The 24,415-nt window shown below is 37.3% G+C and overlaps 1 protein-coding gene across 1 annotated transcript in view; it reads right to left on the bottom strand.

The window, feature by feature from the left end:
- RYR2 (ryanodine receptor 2) overlaps positions 1 to 24,415 on the bottom strand; it is a 445,326-nt gene that overhangs the window by 181,103 nt on the left and 239,808 nt on the right. Inside the window, exons 19-24 of the mRNA XM_075147916.1 lie at positions 22,124 to 22,316; positions 20,177 to 20,393; positions 18,216 to 18,320; positions 12,514 to 12,617; positions 8,080 to 8,163; positions 4,433 to 4,592 (exon numbers count right to left, since the gene is read on the bottom strand). Of these exons, the coding sequence (XP_075004017.1) occupies positions 4,433 to 4,592; positions 8,080 to 8,163; positions 12,514 to 12,617; positions 18,216 to 18,320; positions 20,177 to 20,393; positions 22,124 to 22,316 (863 nt within the window). The remainder of the gene's footprint in view (positions 1 to 4,432; positions 4,593 to 8,079; positions 8,164 to 12,513; positions 12,618 to 18,215; positions 18,321 to 20,176; positions 20,394 to 22,123; positions 22,317 to 24,415) is intronic.

The following is a 24,415-nucleotide window of genomic DNA, read 5'->3' as shown; positions in this document are numbered from 1 at the left end:
TGTCCTACCAAAAAATACTTACTTGTTTGTGATCAGTGTCATCACAGCTGTCAGCACAGTTCTGGGAACAGGATTTACTAGTTAACTTGTGCTCCCTCTGCTGGCTGGCTGGTTGGCTCTGCAGCAGCAGAACAAAAATACTGTGTATAGTCATGCACGAAGAGCAGCTCTCTCTTGTTAAGAAAAAATCCTGACAAGCAGTGGTGGATTTAGAAGAAGAAAATCTGGAACTTGGAAGGCATTTTCCCCACAGGAAAGAAATGCTTTATACATGAACTACTTGACAGTATCCCTTTAATTTTTTCATATTATATAATCCTAAAATGATGAAGTACTCATGATGGAACAGACCTACTAGATCATCTAATCCATCCTACAGCCACAGCACGATTGCTGTTTATAACATATTTCCCAGTGATTAGTTCATCTACTTTCAAACATCTGTAAGCTTCTTTCCCTTAGGAAACTATCTCATAGCTCTGCAAGATCTGTTTATATTACTATGCAGTGTAACATCATGTCACTTTATTACAGTACTGTAACATGTCACAGTAATATGATGGGATGACAAAATGTAGCCCATGAAACAAACCCATTGTTGGAGTCAAGCAGAAGCACACAGCAGCATGGACAACAGCTAGCAGCTTGCCATGTGATATGTATGTCAGCTAAATGAGAAGCATCTTTGCACTGCACCCAGAAAGGAGCACCTTGCTATTCCGCTCTCTACTTTTGACTTTTAATGAATGGTATTTGTTATCTGCACATTGTAAGCACTCTTGGAACTCAGTTGTCTATCTTCTCACCAGAAGCAAATAAATGTAATTATTTGAAAAGAGAAAAATAATTGAATTAAGAGGAAATCAGCATCAACACCCCAAGCATGGCAGCTTCTACAGGACATGCTATTGGTGGGAAAGTTTTCAAGGACATCATCTACCTGTTTAACCATGCATGAGACTACTCTAATGCCAAGAATAAGAGTAAAGTATACTGCTGATCTTGTTGATCCCCTTCCTGAAGGTCATTAATGTTCTTGATGATCTTTAACAACCATCCTCTCTTGAAAGCATAACTATGACACTGTTCACTGCACCATTGCATTACATTCTCAATAACAGTGCCCACTCAGCACACAAAAGTCTTCAGTCAGTTTGAATGAATCAGACCCAACAAAATATTTGGATGTTTAAAGCAGAAGCACCCAAGACTGCAAAACTCCGATTAAGTGGCTTTCCAACTCCGAATGTGATCAGCTTCATAGGCACTTAAGCTTTTTATTTTTAAATTCTCCAGTTCTTCTTTGCATGCCCATAATTGTCTTTGTCTTGGTAAGGAAGAACAGTTCAACACTGATCATACACCTAAGCCCAGTCAAGATTTAGAGCAGAAGCATTTATCTAAGTCTCTTTCAGAGCACAACCTGGTAATTAAAATCAGAGCCTGGTTCACACTGACTGCTTAAAACACCTCCGAAAACCTATCTAGGGGCCACCATTTTATTTTAAAACTTAGCAGGTCTAAGTGATAGTGATAACCTCTTTATAGAACAACTTGTTCTTGGCCATCAAAATGGATTTAGATATTGTCCAGTTAGATATCTTTGGGATATAGGTGTCAATTTTTAAAACACTCATGGAAAATGGATAATGCACAGTTCAGTAACTACAAGACTAAGGGGTTCAAAACTATACCTTTATCTTCCACAAGTTTTCTCACACCAGACTATAAATTGTAATAAGTAAGCACAGATTTAATCTGCATGTTGAGCTTTGTCATCCAGAGAGCAGGGCATTTATTAGGGAATTGAGGGGAGGCCTGAGTTCCAAGGCTGGCCCTCAGGACAGTATTTTAAGAGTCAGAAGATAAAAAACAGAGGGCTGTTCAGTGAGGAAATCACAGAGTCCTACTCTTTCCCTCTCCTCTTTCCCAGTGAGCATCAAAAATGTCTTTTCACAGGGCCAATGTTTTAGATTCAACAGTAAGGTCAGTCTCTTTCCCCCGGCACAGCACTGAGAACATGAGACAGACTTCATGATTCTTCTGACATTAAGTTGAAGTGTTTAATTTTAGGTTACAATCTGTACTAGATTTGTCTAAACAATGTTTTTATTTTATTTTTTTAAACTAAAGTTGTGGCCTGGGGCAACTCCACTGCCTTTTGGGAACCATAATAAAACTAATTATTGATTACTATCACATCACACCTCTTCAAAAGCAGAACCTTCTATACGAACAGGCACATCAAAACATACATAAAGACAGTGTATAAACACATTGTATAGCTGTAAGGGAGAAACTTTGTTTTCATTGCCACCCACTCCCACTACATCTTTTGCTTATCATTTCTAACCAGGTAACACTGAAAAGTCTTTGACAGCATCATTTAACTGCCTTTCTTACTTAATATCTCTCTAATTGAGAAAACATATAATTTAACTGCAAATTCACTCCAATAAATATAGCAAAATTATTTGTCCTTTTTTTCAAAGACATACAGATACACAGGGTAGGTTAAATTGTCTTCAAGATCTAAGAAACTTTATTTACTACATATAAGTTGTGGGTTTAAATTTTGCCAATGCTAGTTAGAAACATAATTAGCTAAGAGATGCATTTGATTCCAGAAACTTCTTAACTTCACCTTAACCAATGAATTCTGTTGCAAAACTAAATTTAATTTTGGGATATGTCAGGCTTCTATCAAAGCTGTAACTATTTCCCAACTTCCATTCATTTAAAATCTCCTGATTGGAAAGGCCCTGTATTGAAAATGTTTGGCTTCTGGGAGAATAAAAAAAATGGGAGGCATGGTGTAAATTATTGAGTGCATTCTCTAATATATCAGAAATATTTCTTTTGAGCATCTGGAGACATACAGACTCAGTCTAGAAATGAATTGTGCACTACCTCCATAAACACAGGATTGAAATAGTGGGTTCAAAATTAATTAATCTGCTCCCCCTACCTGACAACAGAGAATCATCACTTCCAACACTTCTCATTATTAATATTCTATCAGAAATGTTAACAGCACTTCAAAGGGCCACCTTCCCTTATTCAAAGATGCAGTATTAGGGGAAAATTTAATCCTGTTGTAAGCAGGGGAGTTGCACCAACACTTAATTACCTTCAGTGTCTATCAACAGAGGATATTACATACATTCCAATCTGCAAACACAAGAATTGGCTCCTTGTCTGCCTAAACCCAAATACAGAACATATATTTCCTAAATAGTTTACAAAGTACCAAAATGAGAGCTTTATAGTAAGATACTATAATGGACAATGCTGAAATGCTATGCCGCGTATATTTTGTTACTTAAATGTACTTTGTCAGTATGTGATGAGGTGAATTTAAGTGCCTAACTTAATATATATAAAACCAGATTTTTTTTTTTTTTAAATACAAAAGTTTTGCAAATAGAATGAGTTTTGGTCTTGTAGAAAAACAAAATTTGAAATGTGCTGAACTGAAATGTATAACTTGAATTTTTGTCAAAAACAAAAACACTGTTTGTAGGCAGGAAAGAGTGTGTACCTACAAGACAGCTGTTTCTCATTTTTGCAAAAATAATGATCTTTTATGCCCAGCGCAAAACCATGAAAACTCTTTTTTTCCCACAAGGGGTGAATTTTCCTAAAATTTCACTGTGATATGCTACCACACATTTATTAACAGAAGTGAAAACACCTTTCTCTATATAAAATTCACAGATAATCACAAAAAGAGTAGAAAATATGACTCCTAAGGGAAAATTGATACAGTAGCTGTCTTGAAAAATAATACATTGGGCTCATTGTATACTGATTGATTTTGTTTAAAAGAAAACAAAGACCTTGAGTTTTGCTGTTAACAATCCACCATGCTTAATTTTTACTCCCCTCCCTTATAACACATCATAATACCTACCACATAGCATTCCTATTCCGTGAAACAAAACCACTAAAGTAGGACTGGAACTTGGAGACTGACTTAACTGTTCTCAGTTAAACATGGCCTCTGCCAGAAATACAACATATTAGCAAAGTGATTACTATAAGTTTACATTCTGTTTTTCCTGCATAAACAAAATTAGTCAATTCCCAGGACTGCAAACATTTAAATGGTTCCCCTACTGAAAGTCAATGTTTACATTTCCTAAAATACTAGAGCATATTAGCTTCCTGCATGCAATTTTCTCACCCTGAGACCTAGACTGCATACAAGAATATGCCATCAATTTTTTAATACTGCTTGTAAAAAAGAATCTCATACTGCTAGAAGATTTAGCAGGATTGCTTTAATTATGTATTTTTGCTTTCTTTGACTGACAGACTCACATTCATTAGCTGCTTCTTCCTGCTTTTGTATCCCCATTATTCCCATTTAACTGTGAAATATCTCAATAGATGATAAGTGCTTTTTCAAGTAACTGACGTTAGCACTTACCTGCTGGATACCGTATGTCCAGCCTTGCCTTATACGGTCCCTCGCCCACACATTGTGAGCATTCTCTGCTAGTTTATCCACCATAGCTTCTTGAGAGGGGGTCAGTTTGATAAAACTCAGATCCATGGGAGCAGGCTTATATCCACTCAACAACTGGTAGCTGTCAAAAAACACAGAACTTGCAGTTACTTTTCAGTAAGAAAAAATTAATAGAAACCACAAAGGAAAGAAGTGACATGTATGCAATATATCTATATAAATAATCTGTCTTTGAACATAAAGAATAATAATGCACTGACATTTGATTTTGTTTCAAGCTAATTGCATCTTGATGGGATGAAGTAGCTGGTAATGAAAGCTACCCAAAATGGTCTGAACTAAAAATGTTTTTAAAGTATTTTAGTACTTTGACATATTTGAAGTAGTAGATTAAGATGTTGCTTATGTAAATACTTATACGAACACTATTATTGTTACCTCTGAGCCCTTCACAATACTTATTTAAATTCTATCTACCTCCTACTGAAGCAAGAAAATATATTCTTCCTATTACATACAGAGATGTGAGAGAGAGCAGGTCAAATAGCTTACTCAGGATCACATATGCAGTCTGCCTAATAAAAGTTTGTCTTTATAATACTTCATACTTCAACTATCCTTCAAATCACAGGAGCGAACGTTTAAAATTTAAGCATAACTTAAGAACAGAGAGACAGCTTCCTCACTATTTATAGCGTTCCTAAGAACGAAGTGTTGTTTACTTTTTGAAGTTGTGCCCATTGAATTAATTATAGTCGTCTCCCACTTTACTTACGACCAAACCTTCTTCAATAAAGGATGTAATGCATATGGTGATGGATGCAGCACATCAGGACTTACTAAATTTACAACGACAACCTACGACACTATGTGGCATCACCATGGTGGTGGATGTTGCCTTCCTTACCTCAGCTGATGAGGGAATGTGCAGAGGAAGGGGAGCAGGAAGAGCAAAGCAGGGGGCAGACAGACAGGGGCTGTACTGGGTGTCTGTGCCCAGGTGCTAGTGGGGGGGCTGCAGGGCAGCCTCTGTGAGAAGAGGCCGGAGCTGCCCCGTGCTGGACAGAGCCAGCTCCAAAAGGGACCCGCCGCAGGGCACAGCTGAGCCCTCAGCCACGCTTGTGGCACCTCTGGGAAAACATTTTTAAGAAAGGGCAAAACGCTGCACAGGCAGAGAAGACTGAGGAAAAAAGTGTGAAAAACAGCTTGCAGAAATCAAGGCCAGAGGCGGGGGCGGGCAGAGGCGCTCCAGGTGCCAGAGCTGGTGCTTTCCTGTGGCCCCAGGAGAGACCAGGCTGGAGCTGGTGGACCTGAATATCCCTGAGTATTTCTCCTCTTTGACAAAACAAAGAGCTATTTTGGTCATAACAAAAGGGGCCTGTGGAAAATAAACATCATCATTCTCTCACTGAAATTATACATGCTGGGGTGTTTAAAGAATGGCTAATTTAGATAATTGTCTAATTATTTTTTAAACAACTCTGGCATTTTCTTGTATTTTGTTTATTTGGACTGACAGAGAGAAATCCAGAAAAAGAAACAGTATTTATCCCCATTTATATCCTAAAATATTCAAATACTTCACAAATCTTAATTAATTCTGTTCTGTGATAACTATTCTAAACCCCATCTAAACAAATTATTGTTTGAAAACAATAATTGAAAACAAGCAAGTATTTAAGGTGGATTATCATCTATAAACATGAGGTTGGACCGCCCTTCAAAATCACCACATTAAAAAAAAAAAAGTTTTAGTGTGAAAACAACAATTCAAGAACATCAATCCAAAATCAACCATTCATATAGTTACCAATCAGCAAATTTTTATTACAGAATTAAGCAAGCAGTTGGCAGTTGTGCTGCTATCTCCCACGCGCTAGCTAACTGCCTTCACGGTTACATCTCCTCAGGTAGCTGTGAAGTCGCTTCAGTGAGATGAGTAAAACCAGTCAGTAATGGAAACAGTGAATCATCAGAATTAACATGTTTGTCAGGCCAGCAATTACCGCGTTCTTTCCTGTCACACTCCCCTGCACAAGTGTTACGTTGTGCATATAAAAGCTACGATAGCCACAGCTATTTCGATATAAGAGCAGGGTCAAAGAACCAGGGATCTCAAAGGGTGCTCATGATTTTGTCACAGAGGATGTGTATACCTTATTTCAGGCTGCAGATGAATACTCATCAAGGATAAGTATCATTGGATACTAAGCAAAATAACGAAAGCATATTGTGTGTACAAATTCATGTTGGAGAACTGTCTTTAGCTGCAAACTGGTGTTATTAGTTGAAACAGGTAGCTGAAAACCCAGCTCCTGCCCAGTCGTCTGCTCATCAGTATCTTACTGGTCTTATCTTGCTCAGTATCTCTGCTGGCCCTATATTAATAATTTTTTTTAAGAAGTAGGTAAAGTAATGTGGAATAATTTTCAAGCTGAAAATTTGACTGCTTCCACAGCACATTATCACTACCATATTGATCTGGCACTGATTATGCTTCTTATAAGAAGCATAATGGAATTTTTATTTGTGCCACCACCTGAAGTTACAGAAAAAGTGGTAGATATGTTTTCAAGTGATCTTAGTTCATACTTTGCTCTCTTGATTAAAGATTTTCAGCAGTCTACGTGAGTTGTTTTACAAGAGAAAAGGCTGCTGTGAATAATGGAGATATGCAATAGCAGAGGAACATCTATTTCTGCACAGAGCACAACCCTGCAAAGAGCTATGATTTACTACTGATGGTAGCAACTCAGTAACTAGCACTTACTATTGCTCTTAGTCATAACCAAGGAGATTAAATTACTAATTTAAATTCAGGAATAACAGAACACATGGAAGTTCTCTCATACTGAAACTGTGACCTTTACCTTTCTGGTTTTATACACATTATAATCCCCCTTTATCCCACTGAATTTTATACTAATGTAGACAAACTTATGGGCTCAAATGTATGTTGGGCCATAGGGCTGTCGTATGCTTATCACCAAATACAGTTCCATTACTTTCAACTGCGTTAAAGTTCCCAAATTCTTCATTCCCAAACTGGGGGGCACAGTGGTAGAAGGAAGAAGCCAGGGCACCTTGGCTGAGCCACGAGAGCTGGTTTCAGAGCTGCGGTAGTGAGGGCCACTATACCATACCAGCCTGAGCCCAGCCCTACCAATGGCTGTTGCCAATCCATCACTCAGGAAAAAGTCAGGCAGCTACACCAGTTCTCTCCACTCCAAGTCACTAGATGGCCATTCTAGGATTTTCAAAAGGGTTACCTTTAAATATTTGCAGCACAGCAAAATATATTGACAAGTTTGCTGTAAAAATTCTTTATCAAGTTTCTGCAGTACACTCCATGCACAAAAGAACTATGTAACAGTGAATGCTAGGCATTTCAATGAATCACAGAAAACCTAAACTTTATCTACACATCGGCCTGTAAACATCTGAAAGAAAAGGTGTGGATGAAGGTATGTGTAAATTTCTGAAAATTCATATGCATATATGTATACCCAAGTACCAATAAAACTAGCAATATAAATATCAAATTGTTAAAATACAGTTCGCTTAACTCACACCGCCTAACAAAAAGATGTATTTGAATTTCAACTTACTTCTTTGGAAGTTTCATTTTTTTCACTTTTTCTTCAGCATGTTCATCAGCAATTCCAACATGGCAGCCTAATGCCAGCAGGGTTCTGGGACACAGAAATCAGAGATAAATTACTGCCAATGTTTCTATATTCAGAATTGCTGCTGGGTATATAAATGGCAACAAGTGAGACCTATGGGGATGACAGCAATATAATATGGAAAGATCAACACCAGCCTTTTTGTATATGTAATAAGCTTTCTGATAGTGTTAAGAAAATGCCACGAGAGGTTCCTAAAAATTTTAGTAAAAATATGACTGGACTACTTCAAAATGGAACTATCATACAGGCTATTTCATCTATATGAGGCACCAGTTGAAAAATTCCCTGCCCTTGAAATACATATTTCTGCTTTTTGTACTTACTCATACTGCCTATATACTCATTCATACTGCTTTATAGCAAAATCTTTTTATGTTATGTTATTTACTTCAAAACTGATGAAAGGAGAAAAGGCAGGAAATGTCACTTGTTATGCTTAGAATGTGTCTTCTTTACAAAGAGAGGCTGTTATTCAGAATTTTAATTGGATCTGGACTTTGTTAGGACATGCTACTGAAGAGAGGCTGGCAGAAGAATGCATGATAAGCATTAGGCCAAAACTGCCGTCTTAATGCTCAGTATGGATGTTGCACATTAATCTACTTCAGAGAAAAAAATTCAAGCTAGACAGGGTGTGTCATGTACCACAGGGCTTCTACCACAGAGCCACTGACCCAGGCAGCTCATTCTGGCTTGACTCTACAATATACAGCTCATTTCAGAAAACAAACACTCTCTATATAACCTTACAACAGGGTCGACAGTATTAATCGGATTTCTGATTACTTCAGACTTCTTCCTGTCCTTACAGTCACACTATGCAGCAGTATAAATCTTAAGTCTCATTCATCTCTAGGACTTGATCTGTAACTCATCAATTATTTGTTCCTGCACTTACGTTCAACACTGGGTTATCAAGTCTTCGTTTCTTTAGCCTAGGCGCATTACTAAAATATTGACATTGAAATGAAAAGAAATCCTGGACAAAAGTCAGACCACTTTGGAATCAGATCAGAAGTTTCTCAAAATCTGAGGGTGACACCCTTATCTTTGATTGAAACTGATTACACAGAAGAAATCACAAGTGTAAACCTTGGACGCCATTCCCAATTTTCCCAATGTGGAAGAAAGCTGGAAAAAAAGGTTTTATTTGTTCTGTCTCTATTTAAAACAATATTTTCTAGTCTTGCTTTAACTATATTTACTGCTTTTGAATTGACTGGGGGGAAAAAAAGAGCATAAATATTGCTCAAGTAGTATTTCTCTTGGCAGATGAGTCGTACATTTCAAGGAGATTCTTACAGCACATTTTTAGTGCTAGCTACATGAAGTAAATCCTACTGTTATACTCTGTGAACCCTAATTTAAAATTAGACGGTAAAATCAGATATGAGGAAATCAACATGCAGTAGCCTCCTCCTGCAAAACACACTATCCGCTAAGAATACTCCATGCAGCTAAATTTCAGTTGGCTTAAATTGTACCTGATTCCTAGGCAGCTATCACCAGCATAAGTAATAAAACATATCTAACAGTGGAAAGCAGTACAGAGGAGCTAATCCCTGCTAACCCTAATTTTCTTGTAATGTAGGAATTTGAACCCTACATTATCTCTACCCAGACACAGCAAATTCAAATCAGAGAGTCACAGCAGGATAAAAAGGCAACTGGGGACCAAAAGTTAGATTTTGATTACACTTCCGTTTACTTTTCAGGCAGACTCACCCACACTGGTAGAACCTGAAAGACCCCTAAAGCACTCCAAGGCTAAACAAGAAAACTAGAAGTGGCTGAATACAGCCCTCAGTGTAATATTGATACATGCAATTATCACACATAACTGAGTAAATACGTAGAAACGGGAAAGTCAGTCACAAAATAGTAAGCATTTAAAAAAAAAAAAACAAAAAAACCAAAAACCCCAAGATCAACCTACAAAATATATAAAAGAATGTGCAGAAACAGTATGAGCAAGCATATTTTAATCCCATGACATTTTCAGAGGTAACTCATTCCTGAATTTTGGCATTTCATATAGTGTATCATTTTTATAGCTCATAAAAGTATTCAATCATACGTAAAAATATACAGAGATCTCAATATATTGAAAAGAAATGTTGTGTCAGATAATATGACTCAGAACTTCCTTGCTTTCTGCCTCTCTCATCCAGTAGAGCTGGCACCAAAACTGGCAACAAACCAACAAAAAAAACAATTAGAGTGAGAGTTATTCTTGATGCCTTGCAATTACTTCAAGTATGCAGTATGCAATTTTACGCAAATTGTAAAGAACATAGCATATAACTGACTAGAGGAAGTTTTAAAAGAACATTTTCTTTTCCTCTTCTCCATTCTCCCCCATTGAGGTTGACTGCTAGTAGACTAGAAACATCTAGTAAAGAACTAGTCAAAGTAGCTTACAATTCAAGTCATCACAGTATGGATCAACTAGAATGGATTAGTGCACTCATTTTTCCACCTTTACAACTTTGCAGAAATGAACTGAGTGAGACACTCATATTCTAGTCCCTGAACAATAGATGTCTACGTGATAAATACAACATGATATTGCAAAATTAGAACTGCATACTTCAGAAAACAAGAACTAATACAAGAATTAAATGAAGCCTGAGCTCAGTAAGCAAATTTTGAAATCCATAGAAAGACTGAATGCTTTATGTTTTGGATACTATCTGTATAATGAAAAGGCTCTATCTAGAAAAAGTAATAAAATTACTAAAAGTAATCCATTTAGAAAAAGTAATAAAATTACTAAAAGTAATCCATTTATAAAAATTTATATGTTTATAAAACCAAATTATTTTGTGTTTTGTCAGGGTTAGATTTAGAAAAGCATTGGGTCCTGAACCAGTAATCATGTAAGGACTACTAAAATTTGTTTAATATTTAGTGAAACATTAGAAGGTGCATTTAATTCTGAGAGCATGATTTTTATGATGCCTGAGTCATATTATAGATTATTCTAGCAGAAGATCCAACTGTAGGGAAAGTTAATGACATCATCTTTTGTAGTTTCATAAAATGGAAAGGAAGAAGCTATTCTGGATTCTTAGCACATTGTTGTGTTCACAGGGGTCTCAAAAGCTTTCCTTGAAATTCTAATATGTAGCTGAAGACAAATATGAACTTATTTTCTTGTCTCCAATGGAGTTCCATTTATCTCTGAATGCTTTATCTCTAAATAATGCCAAAATATCCCTCCAGAAACTGTTTAACACTTAGGGTCATAAATAGGTTTTTACTTAATGTGGAATGCTGGATCAGTAAATAGCACAGAGAAGCTGACCAGAGAAGGACACTACAAAAAATTCTAGGAGGAGTGTTCTATCTACCTTTCTACTATGAGGACATAAAGTCCTTATATTATGAGTGTAAACACTGTATTGCACTATCAGTTTACCTGGCAAATTTTTTAATAATATAGTACAAATATTCCCAGAAAAGTGATATCACATGCACTAGTCATCCTTTGTTAATGCTCTGAACAGGAAAAAGCAACTATATTTTAACAAGAAAAAAAAAATGAACAGATTTCAATGCATTGCAAATAGGGGTGACATTATGGAGAACCACATATACCACTGAGCATTTATCAGTTTGAGAAATATTTTAACGTGTTGGCTACATGCAATGCTACGCATGGAAGAAATTACTTACACTAATAGATTTTCAATGCATTCGCAGCAAAGTAAGGACTCACACCTGCTTGATTGACAAAGCTGAGATGGGGAATTGTATCTTTATGAGCCAGATAACTAGATTACTTGAACTAGATTAAGATTCCACTGAAATTTTCTAGCATCCCAAATGGAGAGCTTCCATGACATTCACACCGCTCATCCACAAAAGGAGGGAATACCTACTACTGCTTTGTGGCAATGCGCACAGATGACACAGAAACAGCAGCAAGGCGTCCTGAAGCAAAGCTTGTCGTTAGTCACATCCAAAAAATAACTATTGATTGTCAAAGTGTGCTTTATCAATAAAGAAAATTAAAAGTAATTAAACTAAATTGAATTAAACCAAATAAGAAGCGAAGAGGTTTTTTTCAAAGCTTGGATCTATTTCTTTCCAAAGTAGATGAAAACTGCCTGAGATGCATAATCAGCACTACCACAATAATTCTAAAATTCCATAGATATTAAAAAGAAGACTATAAAAGCCATTTTCAATACCACATACATAATTCATTAATGTATTTCACTCCCTCATTTTCATATTATTACCCTCACCTACACGTCAAATTGTAACTCACATGTCAAATTATAATTCTGGAAACTGCAACTTCTTAGGAAACTCTCACTATAATCTTCAAAAGTTCTAGCAACTTACTTCAGTGTTTCAAGTGACATTTGCAAGTTATAATTTCTTTCCTGCTCTGGCAATTTTGAGAACTCCACTAAGCATGGGTGTTGTCTTTTATTGTCATCTCTAACCTGAAAAGACAGTAAAGAAATAAGTTTAATGTGTCTTAAAAACTAGAAGAAATTTAAAAACAGTCCAAAACACAAAGATCCTGTAGAATTACTCAAACTGAACAACACTTCAAAACACAAAGTATTCTGTATTCTCAGAGCAAGATCATTCTGTTCAAGTAAGGCAGAATTTGCATTTGCAAATAAACTTCAGTTTTGCAGATCTCAAGTGAAATAAATGCTAATTTGTACATTTCATTTTACAGATGTTCACAACAAATATGCAAAGTTCAAGAATAGTGCAATCTATGTTGTTTTGACATACAGCCATAAAATAACAACTTATCTTCAGCACCATGTTTGAAAAATTATGCATCCAGTTTGATATGAATAGTACTGAAGTCCTTACCCTACAAAAATAACAATATAAAGGATAAAATCTACCCTATCTCTTAATTCAGAAAATGTTTGTTTCTTAATTATGTCCAGTAGTATACAAGCAGAATGCAACTGTTCAGCAATCATAAATAATTGGAACATTAATTTACTTTTACTGTAGTGACAGCAGAGTCATGAAGACTATAATTTACAAAATCCTGCATTTTAGAAACTTAAAAATTTGATCAGAAACATTTTTAACCTGCACTACTTCTATACACTTTTAGTCTAATACTGGCCATAACTAGGAAGGGCAACCTAAGAAGCTGGGATAACTGAGCATTCTACTGCTCTCAGCTTTGCATCTTTATTGTGCTAGAGCTCAGCCAACAAAATCTACAAAGATTATGTCTTGCTAAAAGGCTTGATAACAAAACATTAGTTCGCAAATATTAACTAAAAGATCCCAATGAAAGTGTTAACATTTGCTCAGCTGAGACTACATCTTTACCCATATATTAAAACACTTTTGTGTCCATCTTTCATGGACCGTAAGCTCACCATTGATATTAATCTTTAAAGCTGCAAAGTGAAAGTTATTGAAGAATAACAGTATTGACAACTTTTGATCAGATAATTCTGCTAGAAAACGGAATGTTAACAGTTGAAGTTAAGAAGCCTAATTGTTATACTTTTTCCAAATTGATCTTTACTCATTTGGTGAACATAAGATGGCTTTTAAACCATTTTAGCCAAAACAAGACCAAGGCAGGAATTCTCAGTGAAGTGGTACCATTGAACTGGACACAATCTGTGCTCAACAGCTTGATCTGTTGTTCATATACAGAATCCGATTTGATGTTTAAAAAGGATAAGAAAGTCAGTAGCATATAAACTGGCATGAAATTTCTGACTTTCAGAAAAATAATCTATCACACTTAAACTGATTGCTTGCCCTGCATATTGCATGAAATAAAAGAGCTTTTCTTTGGATATTTTAACATAAATGTCTTAAAATGAAAAAGCTCTAGCATCATGGCAATAAATCCATAAGCAGTATCTAAGATTACACTTAAATAAAATCATAATATTGGGACATAACTGTCATGTTTATGGCTGGTTCCCCTGATACCAACACCATCATGTATCAGGGGAAGGAAAAACAGTCATCTGCAAACCGTAACCTATTTATAAAGTTTCTCTAATTTCAAGTCCTGAGTGTTAATTATACAGGAGTACCCATAGAGTGAATATGAACATGGATCACTGATAGCTGAAATTTATTTTTTATTTATCATTTTCTATTTTTGCCAGTTCTGTGTTTTTCTATAACTATAACTAATCTGTAAATAAACTAGATTGAGTAGAAGTGTAATCTCATGACAATTCTCGAATTTCTCTGTAACATTTCTGAGTAACATATTTTTGCATTTTGATCTAAGCACATAATAATTATCAAATTGAACAGCAGTCATTTGTTTATGTTTTGGATTGAAAAACATTTACAATCTCCAGGGGATATTTATCTTCATTTGATGGGATTAATGTTGTTTGGACAGGCAATACAAGCAATTTAAGTGTCAAGCTACTTGATAAAAATCATTAGCAGCTAAAATGAGAAACATCTTTTAGCGGACACTGAAAATGTTTATTTGCAGATTTCTTTCCAAGACCTATGGTAATCTGCATTAAGAAAGATTCAGTATAGTCTCCAATAAGAAGGACTACTTTAGATGTGTGCACAGCTAATTTAAATACTGGACGTCAGATGTTTTCCTCAGAATTCCAATGTTAATTGAATTTCCCCTAGTGACACTCTTTTCACTCTACAGCTACAGTGTATAATACTTCTATTACTAGGTGCACAAGTCCATGGGACCCGATGAGATCCATCCGCAGGTCCTGAGGAAACTGACGGATGAAGTTGCTAAGCCACTAGCCGTCATATTTGAGAAGTCGTGGCAGTCCGGTGAAGTTCCTCCTGACTGGAAAAGGGGAAACGTAACCCCCATTTTTAAAAAGGGAAAAAAGGAAGACCCGGGGAACTAGAGGCCAGTCAGTCTCACCTCTGTGCCTGGGAAGATCATGGAACAGATCCTCCTGGAAGCTATGCTAAGGCACCTGGAGGACAGGGAGGTGATTCGAGACAGCCAGCACGGCTTCATCAAGGTAAAGTCCTGCCTGACCAACCTCGTGGCCTCCAATGACGGAGTGAGTACATCAGTGGACATGTGAAGGGCTACCGATGTCGTCTATCTGGACTTCTGTAAGGCCTTTGACATGGTCCCCCACAACACCTTTCTCTCTACACTGGATAGGTATGGATTTGATGGGTGGACTGTCCAGTGGGTGGGGAATTGGTTGGATGGTCACATCCAGAGGGTAGTGGTCAATGGCTCAATGTCCAGATCGGTGACAAGCAGGGGTCCGTATTGGGACCGGTACTGTTTAGTATCTTCAACAATGACATAGACAGTGGGATCGAGTGCACCCTCAGCAAGTTTGCAGACGTCACCAAGCTGAGTGGTGCGGTTGACACGCCTGAGGGATGGGATGCCATCCAGAGGGACCTGGACAAGCTTGAGAAGTGGGCCTGTGTGAACTTCATGAGGTTCAACAAGGCCAAGTGCAAGGTCCTGCACCTGGGTCAGGGCAACCTCTGATATCAATACAGGCTGGGGGATGAAGGGATTGAGAGCAGTCCTGCCAAGAAGGACTTGGGGGTACTGGTGGACGAAAAGCTGGACATGAGCCGGCAATGTGCACTTGCAGCCCAGAAGGCCAACTGTATCCTGGGCTGCATCAAAAGAAGAGTGGCCAGCAAGTCGAGCGAGGTGATTCTGCCCCTCTACTCTGCTCTGGTGAGACCCCACCTGGAGTACTGCATCCACCTCTGGAACACTCAGCACAGGACAGACATGGACCTGTTGGAGCGGGTCCAGAGGAGGGCCACAAAAATGATCAGGGGGATGGAACGCCTCTCCTATGAAGAAAGGCTGAGAGAGTTGGGATTGTTCTGGAGAAGCGAAGGCTTCGGGGAGACTTATTGCAGCCTTTCAGTACTGAAAGGGGGCTTATGAGAAAGATGGGGACAAACTTTTTAGCGGGGCCTATTGTGACAGGACAAGGGGGAATGGTTTTAAACTAAAAGAGGGTAGATTTAGACTAGATATAAGGAAGAAATTTTTTACTATGAGGGTGGTAAAACCCTGGATCAGGTTGCCCAGAGAGGTGGTAGATGCCCCATTCCTGGAAACATTCAAGGTCAGGTTGGACAGGGCTCTGAGCAACCTGATCTAGTTGAAGATGTCCCTGCCCTCGGCAGTGGGGTTGGACTAGATGACCTTTAAAGGTCCCTTCCAATCCAAACTATTCTATGATTCTATGATTATATATTCAACATATTTTGTAGGTTGCCTTCCCACCCTCCCTTTCTTTTTTTCAGAGCACAGTATAAAAATCTACTGCCTTGCAAATACCTTATATAAGTGGCAGAATTCGTGACACCTATCAATTCTTAATTTTTGTGGCTGGTTTTAAATGTACAGCGAAGTTTAATGGAAACAAAGATATGCAGATGCATTTGATGATTTCAAGCTGGACACCAAAATACTACTCATATTCAGACTTATAATGAAGCCAGTTAACAACAGTTCTTAATTTTGCTACATTAGCTTGTTATTTTACTTTGTTGCATGTATAAAATGCAGTAGTAATAACACATGCAACACTGGGTATCACTTTGGTGATACTAAACACAGATCTGATGAAACAGGTATGTAGGAGGATTTTTGAATCCTACAGATTTTTTGAATATCTACAGCAGATTTTTTGAATAATCTGGAGAGACATTTAAACCTACAGATTCTCTTTCTTTTACCCTTTAAACTTTTTGACTTGGTGAAAAAACACCACTTTTTCAGAAAAGCTAGCTACCATATATAATACATCTTGCTCTGAATTAAAAAGATCAAATTTAACTAAGATTAGAGCACTCATATGCGTGCGTCTAAACCAGCCAATTTCTGTTTCATGCTTTCCCTCAGTATTCAGTAACTGCAGTGCATCAATTCAGATAACTAGAATTGGCAACAGTGGCTTAAACTGATTAAGTCATCTGTGAGAAACCAATATGATAAAGGAGTCAATCTCCAGAAGATGATCAGCCTATACTTTGCCACATTCCCAACACAGAACACTAAAGCTACAGAGAGAAAGCTGAATAACTTAAAAGATTTAGCACCTGGTTTCATTCTGAATATAAGTATAACATTTATCGCTGCTTAACTTGATACTTACTATATATTGTTTAAATAAAAATAGTGTTCAACTGTACGATTAGATTCTCGATGGTAAGTAATGGTACACTAAAAGTTCCTGCAGACTGCTTCACAGCTGGTATGATTATACCACAATTAAAATGTTTCGACACATTAATTTAACTGGGGTTTTGTGTTTGATTTGGTGGGAAAGCAACAACAACAACAAAATCTAGAGATCTTCTTTGTTAATCAAATCTTTTTAAGTACTGCTGTATGCTACAAGTATAATACCTATGCCCAGTTACATCAAATCTGTAATCTGAACTCCTCAGTAGACCAAAATCTTTTTAGTAACAAAAATAGAATACATATATGTTTCTATATGTGCATACGTGATCTAATTAACAAAATAGACTGTATTTTGTATCAAAGCTAGATGCCACGTATTTTTTTTCTGCCACACTCCATGAAAAGTGGGAAAGAGATAAGAAAATAGCTATGTGGAGCACCTAATACAGACATGAGCCTGAAGAAGTGGAAAGAAGGAAGGAGCAAAGCAGATTTAATGGAATTTCCTATAAGCAATACTTATTTTTCATGAAAAATAAGTTTGGGACTTCTGAAAGAGTTATGTCAGTAAGTACATGTGAAGAGAACCAAGAATAACTGCTTTTATTGGCTACTCCACCAGGCAATTAAATTTGTTGCCCCAAGAACAAACAGAAGGTGAAAAACCCACTATGTGCTTTCTGTGCTGGCAGTTAGACAGGCTGAAAATTTCAGCACCAAACAGCTTTAATACCAGAATTTTGGTTCAGAAATACACGCGCTGTTGATTTCCACCTGCTTCTGGCGGAAAAGTCTAAAACCTTACTAATTTTGGAAGGATGGAAAAAAATGCAGTCCCATTAGCACATTGAAACCAATGTGCTGAATAATACTACGTAATTAACAGAAAAATAAGTTGGAAGGTACATACTGGTCCATACTGCCAGCCAAGTTCAATCTTATTCATAACCCATAGTTCATGGATGTTCTCTGCTAATTTTTCTCTAATCCTTTCCAGGTGGGGAGGCAAAACAATCTAAAGAGAGAAGAGAGAATGAGGCTGTTACAAATAAGTTGCTTGACAGTGCCATCCAAACTTTCGTAACAGACAAACTTTGTATAAACCAGATCTCCCAACTAAACCTAAATTATCATTCAGTCCTTACTGACTAAAGTGAGTGAGAATTCTTAGATCAACAGAAATACTTTAACCTATGCACTTACAAGTTCCAGAGTTTGACCAGCAAGTGAAAACAGTTTTAAATCCAACACCTCCAAATGGCACAGAATACATTCCAGGCAGCTGGCTAGAAACTACTCACACCAGTACTATTTCTGAGTTTAAAAAATGCTAAAAATCTCAACAACCAAGGCAATGTTGTGAAAAACACTTCAGACAAATATTAACATTTGAGAACTGAAACCCATTAAAAAAAAAATAGATGATGATGACAGGTGACAAGTGAAATCATGACAGCACATTACCGTACCTCCAAAACTTGAAATCAAGTCTGCTTTACCTCAAAAACCAGAGACCTCAAATATACAGTTGTCATGGTTTAACTCCAGCCAGCAACTAAGCACCACACAGCCGCTCACTCACTCCCCCCGCAGCAGGATGGGGGAGAGAATCGGAAGAATAAAAGTGAGAAAACTCGTGGGTTGAGATAAAGACAGTTTAATAGAAAATGCCTTGGCTCTGTGTAAGCACTGCTCAGCAGCGACTAAAACATCCCTGTGTTATCAACACTGTTTCCAGCACAAATCCAAAACACAGCCCCATACTAGCTACTATGAAGAAAATTAACTCTATCCCAGCCAAAACCAGCACAACAGTGCTGTGAATCATGGTAACGTTGCCCTGTTGGTGTTACAGAACAATAATAACATGACACATGTAGAATGCTGTATTTAGTGCATAATGGCACATAGTGTACAAAAATTTGTATCATCTCAAACTCTGGTCAAGTGTAAAATGAACTCTTGTTACCTGTGATCAAAGATGGAGCTCTTTTGGTATCAAAGAATTACTGCTTTTTGCAACTATGTAAAAAAAAAAATGAAAACTATAACTTCAATGCCTGCCATTTACTGCCCACAGTGAGTCAAATGCCATTCTCAGTAACCTGCAAGTCCAGTAAAGAATTATGGTTGAAGCCGGTTGTCGTAGTTTAACCCCAGCCGCCCACTGAGCACCACGCAGCCGCTCGCTCACCCCCCCCACCAGGTGGGATGGGGGAGAGAATCAGAAGGGTAAATGTGAGAAAACTCGTGGGCTGAGATAAAGACAGTTTAATAGGGAAAGCAAAAGCCGCGCACGCAAGCAAAGCAAAACAAGGAATTCATTCACTACTTCTATCGGCAGGCAGGTGTTCAGCCATCGCCAGGAAAGCAGGGCTCCATCACGCGTAACGGTTACTTGGGAAGACAAACGCCATCACTCCGAACGCCCCCCCCTCCTTCTTCTTCACCCAGCCTTATATGCTGAGCATGACGTCATATGGTATGGAATAGCCTATTGGCCAGCTGGGCCAGCCATCTAAACCAGTCTAAAAGTCTTATTATAACACAAAGTCTTCAGTGATTTTAATTAAACGGTAATAAAAATGTCTAGTAACAGAACAAGAAGTTCAAATATTCTTTTTTGCCTCCTCTAATATTAAGGGTAAAACATTCTTTATTATAGCGTTGGTGAACTGAACTATATGAAATTTCTAGTAAGCACTATCAGGACTTTACGCACCGTTTGTCAACTTCTCGTAATGAAACATACCAAACAAATACCAAGAAAAAACAAGTTTGAGACAAGCTGCAAATTCAATCAAATGGAAATAATATAGGCCTATAATATGTGTGTTTAAAAATGAAAATGCAATCTTTCAGTTTCCATACCTGGCTAGTATCTACAGGAACTGGAGTGAAAGCTGCTTGTGACAGAGAGATAGTGGGACCCAGTAGGTCTCTTGTATAGCTACGATCCTGCTTGTACTCTCGGCTATGCTCCACTTTCAGCTTCTCTTTCGGCAGGACAGCTTCAAAGCAAGGGGCATATCCAGGTGGAGGAAGGAACTTGAACTCTCCATGGCGACCTCCAAGCAAGAAACGTACCCTGTAAACATTAGAGTTACTTTAGATAACTGAGAAATCTCTAGGGTCAAACCTAATCGGTTTGCAAGCCTAACAACTATTGAATGCTATTTTAAAAAAAAAGGAAAAAAAAAATTTCAATGTTGCAGCTTATTTACATTGTTTACAGTTCAACTTTACATAATTAGTGGTGGAGTTTATGAAGTAGGAGGTGCAAAAAACATGGGGAAAAGTAAACAATTCTTTCTTTTAGTTAATTTCCACTTCCATAAAAGTATTCTAAATCATGAGTCCAAAAGAGAAGACACACAGAGAGAGAGAGAGAATAATCAGTTTACCTATCACACCTATGAAGGAAGCAGCAGCCTTTCAAGTCTCAGAAGGCAGAGATTATAACCCAGAGTAATTAACCACCTCTGAACTCTCTCCATTGAGGAATTCTCCATTCTCTCTCATTTGAGAAATGAGCCTGAAAACTCCATGGAATACAGTTCGTTCTTTTCTCTCACAGAACACTAAATCCTTAGGATACAATACAAAAAACTCCCATATTTTCCTCCCTAAAACTTGCCATGTCAGTAGAAACCCAGGGGAAAGCATTCTTTTATTCATTACAAAATGGTGTATTTGCCATTTGTTTTGTTACTGAAAAATTCAATGAATGAGGTGATCATGAAGTAGCAATGACATAATACCAAAAAATCTTCCCAGAACATTGCCATCCAGAAAGAATAAAAAAACACCCAAAAAACTAGCCTTACAACAGAATCTTCTTGTCTCTTTTCTATTTACCAAGTATTTTATAGGATCTTTGTCAATGCTATATCAGAACACTCTCCAAATATCAAAATATCTATCAAAAATTTCTCTCATGACGGAGATAAGGCATGCAGGTTTATAGTTTTGCATTTTGTAGCATGCATGTCTATAGTTTTACCACTTTGTACTGCCCGTATTATCCAAGGCAAAGTCTAAAGAAGTGCATTTTGCATCTGGAACGAGAGGCTGGTATGCCCACTGTGATAGCTCTTAGCTTCTGTAGTATTCACCACAGCCTTTGAATGATCCCTCACAGACCATTGCTCTGTCTGCAACAAAAATCAGCTTTCAGCCTTTACCGTTGCCAGTCCTGCTAAATAAAGTTGGTCCCCGCGCTGGAACATCACACAATCTTTTTTAATATTATAGTCTCAAACTATTCAATACATGGAAACAGAAGTCTGACACCTCAAATGTGACTTGGAATTTTATAGAAAACCAGTACAGCAACCAGAATACAGATTGACTGAATTCATATTAACTCATCCTGCTGAAAAGAAAGTGTATCACCACCGTTTCTTACGGTAAGTGTAGATAATGCATCTTCAAATAATAGTTACTAGCTCATAACAGGTGAGCTAGGGCAAATATATTTTTAATGTAAAAGACTGATTTTTTTTCTTCCCATATAGGTAAAATGCTATCCTGGAGTGAATGTGTAGCAATGTGTCAGCTAAGAAATGATAAAGAAGCTGTTTCTAAGGTCTATCTGCAAACCACCTAAACACACTGGTGTGCTGAAAAACAACAGATGCACTATCTCTTCAGGACTGCTTTGTAGCTCTCACTATCCAAGAATTGGAACTGTGCCAAAGAAGCAGATGTCAGAAAGGGAAATGAGAGCAAAGACAGCCAGGTAAGTATTCAGCATATTCACATATACAGAAAAAAAAAACAGATTGGGGAAAAAAAAAAACTACACGGGATGCTAACTTTATTCCTGCAGAGAAGCTGACAACTGGGAAGAAGAGGCCATCTATGTTGAAATTCTCAAACATTCCTTGAACTGGCTGACCATTTATCCGGAAAGAGATGCTGGGGGCACTCAGGTCCAAACAGCAGCTAATAACATCGTCAGTTCTTAACAGATGTTGGTTGGGAGAATTTACTGTTCGTGCAACACAACCTATGGAAGTAAAGGAGACACATTTAGCAAAACTACTGAAAATCGTACAGGTTTTCACAGCAGCCTAAAAAAAGAGAAAGAAAACATAGAAATAGAGAACAAACATGTTAATACACAAGTATCTAACCTATAACATCCAAGACCTGATTTTAAGCTTGCAATATAGTGAATAGAAGCATACAATTGTATCTACAAAGTGATTTTAATAATAAATAACATAATTAAACTACTTACATTTAGTGTAAGTGAAAATAATTACTGATACCCATATAAACAATCAAAGCCAAGAAAACTAAATTTTGTTCCTCACAGTAGAAGAAGTGCAAATTGAAAAACAACCAATAGTATCTAATATGAAACCTAGTACACTTTACTAAAGAATGCTTCATTATTCAAGATAAGGACAACTATCATACTTTAAATTATTTAGGAAAAGTAAGGTACTTCCTGTTATTAAGGGCCACACCATGGTACCCTTGCAAAATTGTGTAAGACGATACTACCCAGTTTCATAATCAAACCACAAACCAGCATTTTTCTGGCATATACAAAGACAGCAGCAATTTTGAGGCATATATATTCAGTAACGTATGTATTTTTCTTTAATAAGTTTTGTATGAACTCTAAAGGCTTATTCTCTCTTGCATCAAATTACATTTACACAAGCACACTTGCTTCCCAAGAGAAATAACCTATAGAATACAGAAATAGGAAATGACTGATTCTGAAATTTATTGCCATCTACAACAGAAAATTTATGGAAAAGCATGACAATTGTATGAAAATATCTCTAGACATGTCTTCCAAAAATTAGATATGCAATGTCTGCAAGAGATAAACCATAATGCATACTAAGAACAGAGCACTAACTTTGTAACTATGCTGTCCAACTTCTGTAAACATGAAGGACTTAACTAAAAGCACTCTATTTCCAAGAAGATGATGAACATGGCATATGTTTTTAACAGCAGCAAAAATTGTAAAAAAAAACCCTCAATAATTCTTCTGCAGATAACTTTTCATTACCACCACTACCCCCCCAAGGAAAAATAAGAAACAACACTTCTCATACTCTACGTATGGAAAATGACTTCCTGATACTGCCACATAATCTGCAGACTGTAGGACAGATGCTCTTGTGCAATCTGCCCCTCTTGATACGGCAGTCAGCAGTATAGTGGGGGAAAAAAGAAGTTTTCAGATGCTCTTGCTGCTCCCCTACACCCTTTCAAGACAGGATATCCTTAGCTCGGTTGCTGTAAGAATAGTCAGTTCCATAACCAAAGACAGGGGAGTGACATGGAGCAATCCCAAGGGTCCCTGACAAATCGAGAAATCTATAGGAAACACTGCTGAGAAACAGAGTAGCAGTCACAGCGTAAGGAATGGCCTGCAAGGAAACTACCTTCTACCAGCTCTACATCCCAAAACTCGCAGAGCACAGTAGAGAATAGCAGAGAAAAACATCACAACAGCTGAGAGTTAGTTTCAAATAAATCACAGAAAGGGACAATTATTTAATGGCAGGATAACTAAACTCTAAAAGAGCTATCGATGAAGAGTGGATACTTCATCTCCTTGAGGACTAGATGAGACTAGGTGAGACTAGATGCCTTTTTAGACGTTAAAATTTAGCCAAAAGTAGGTTATTGGGATTAATGCAGGGCTGACTGTTAACAGAAATATGTACTGGTCTTCAATGAACACATAGTCAGACCAAATGATCTAAGTGCCTTTTCTGGCCTCAGGCTTTCAATATTTATGAGTTCCACTTCTCCATATTAGACAAGTAATCGCAGGACTGAAGAAACAAATGTAAATTAAATGTGATTCTGGTAAAGACGTGGTCCAGAACAGAAACTCAAGGGTAGAAATTATTGTTGCTATTCATTAATGCAGTAAATGCTTCATGCTCAGAAGATTACTTTAAAAATGTCATTGCAGAGACTTACCAAGATGCAGCCTGGGATTGTTGAAGAAGAAGAAAGGCCATGATTTTCAACATTCAACTACTTAAAGTCCTTCCAAGTTTCAGAGGTGTGTGTTACGTGAGAATGTCAATGAAGACAGAAATCTTTTCAAATCTACCAGCCACATCC

This window comes from Calonectris borealis, chromosome 3, assembly GCF_964195595.1.
Source record: "Calonectris borealis chromosome 3, bCalBor7.hap1.2, whole genome shotgun sequence".
Taxonomy (NCBI): Eukaryota; Metazoa; Chordata; class Aves; order Procellariiformes; family Procellariidae; genus Calonectris; species Calonectris borealis.
Note: the sequence above shows the minus strand (reverse complement) of the source record. Positions and strands in the feature narration are given on the sequence as shown.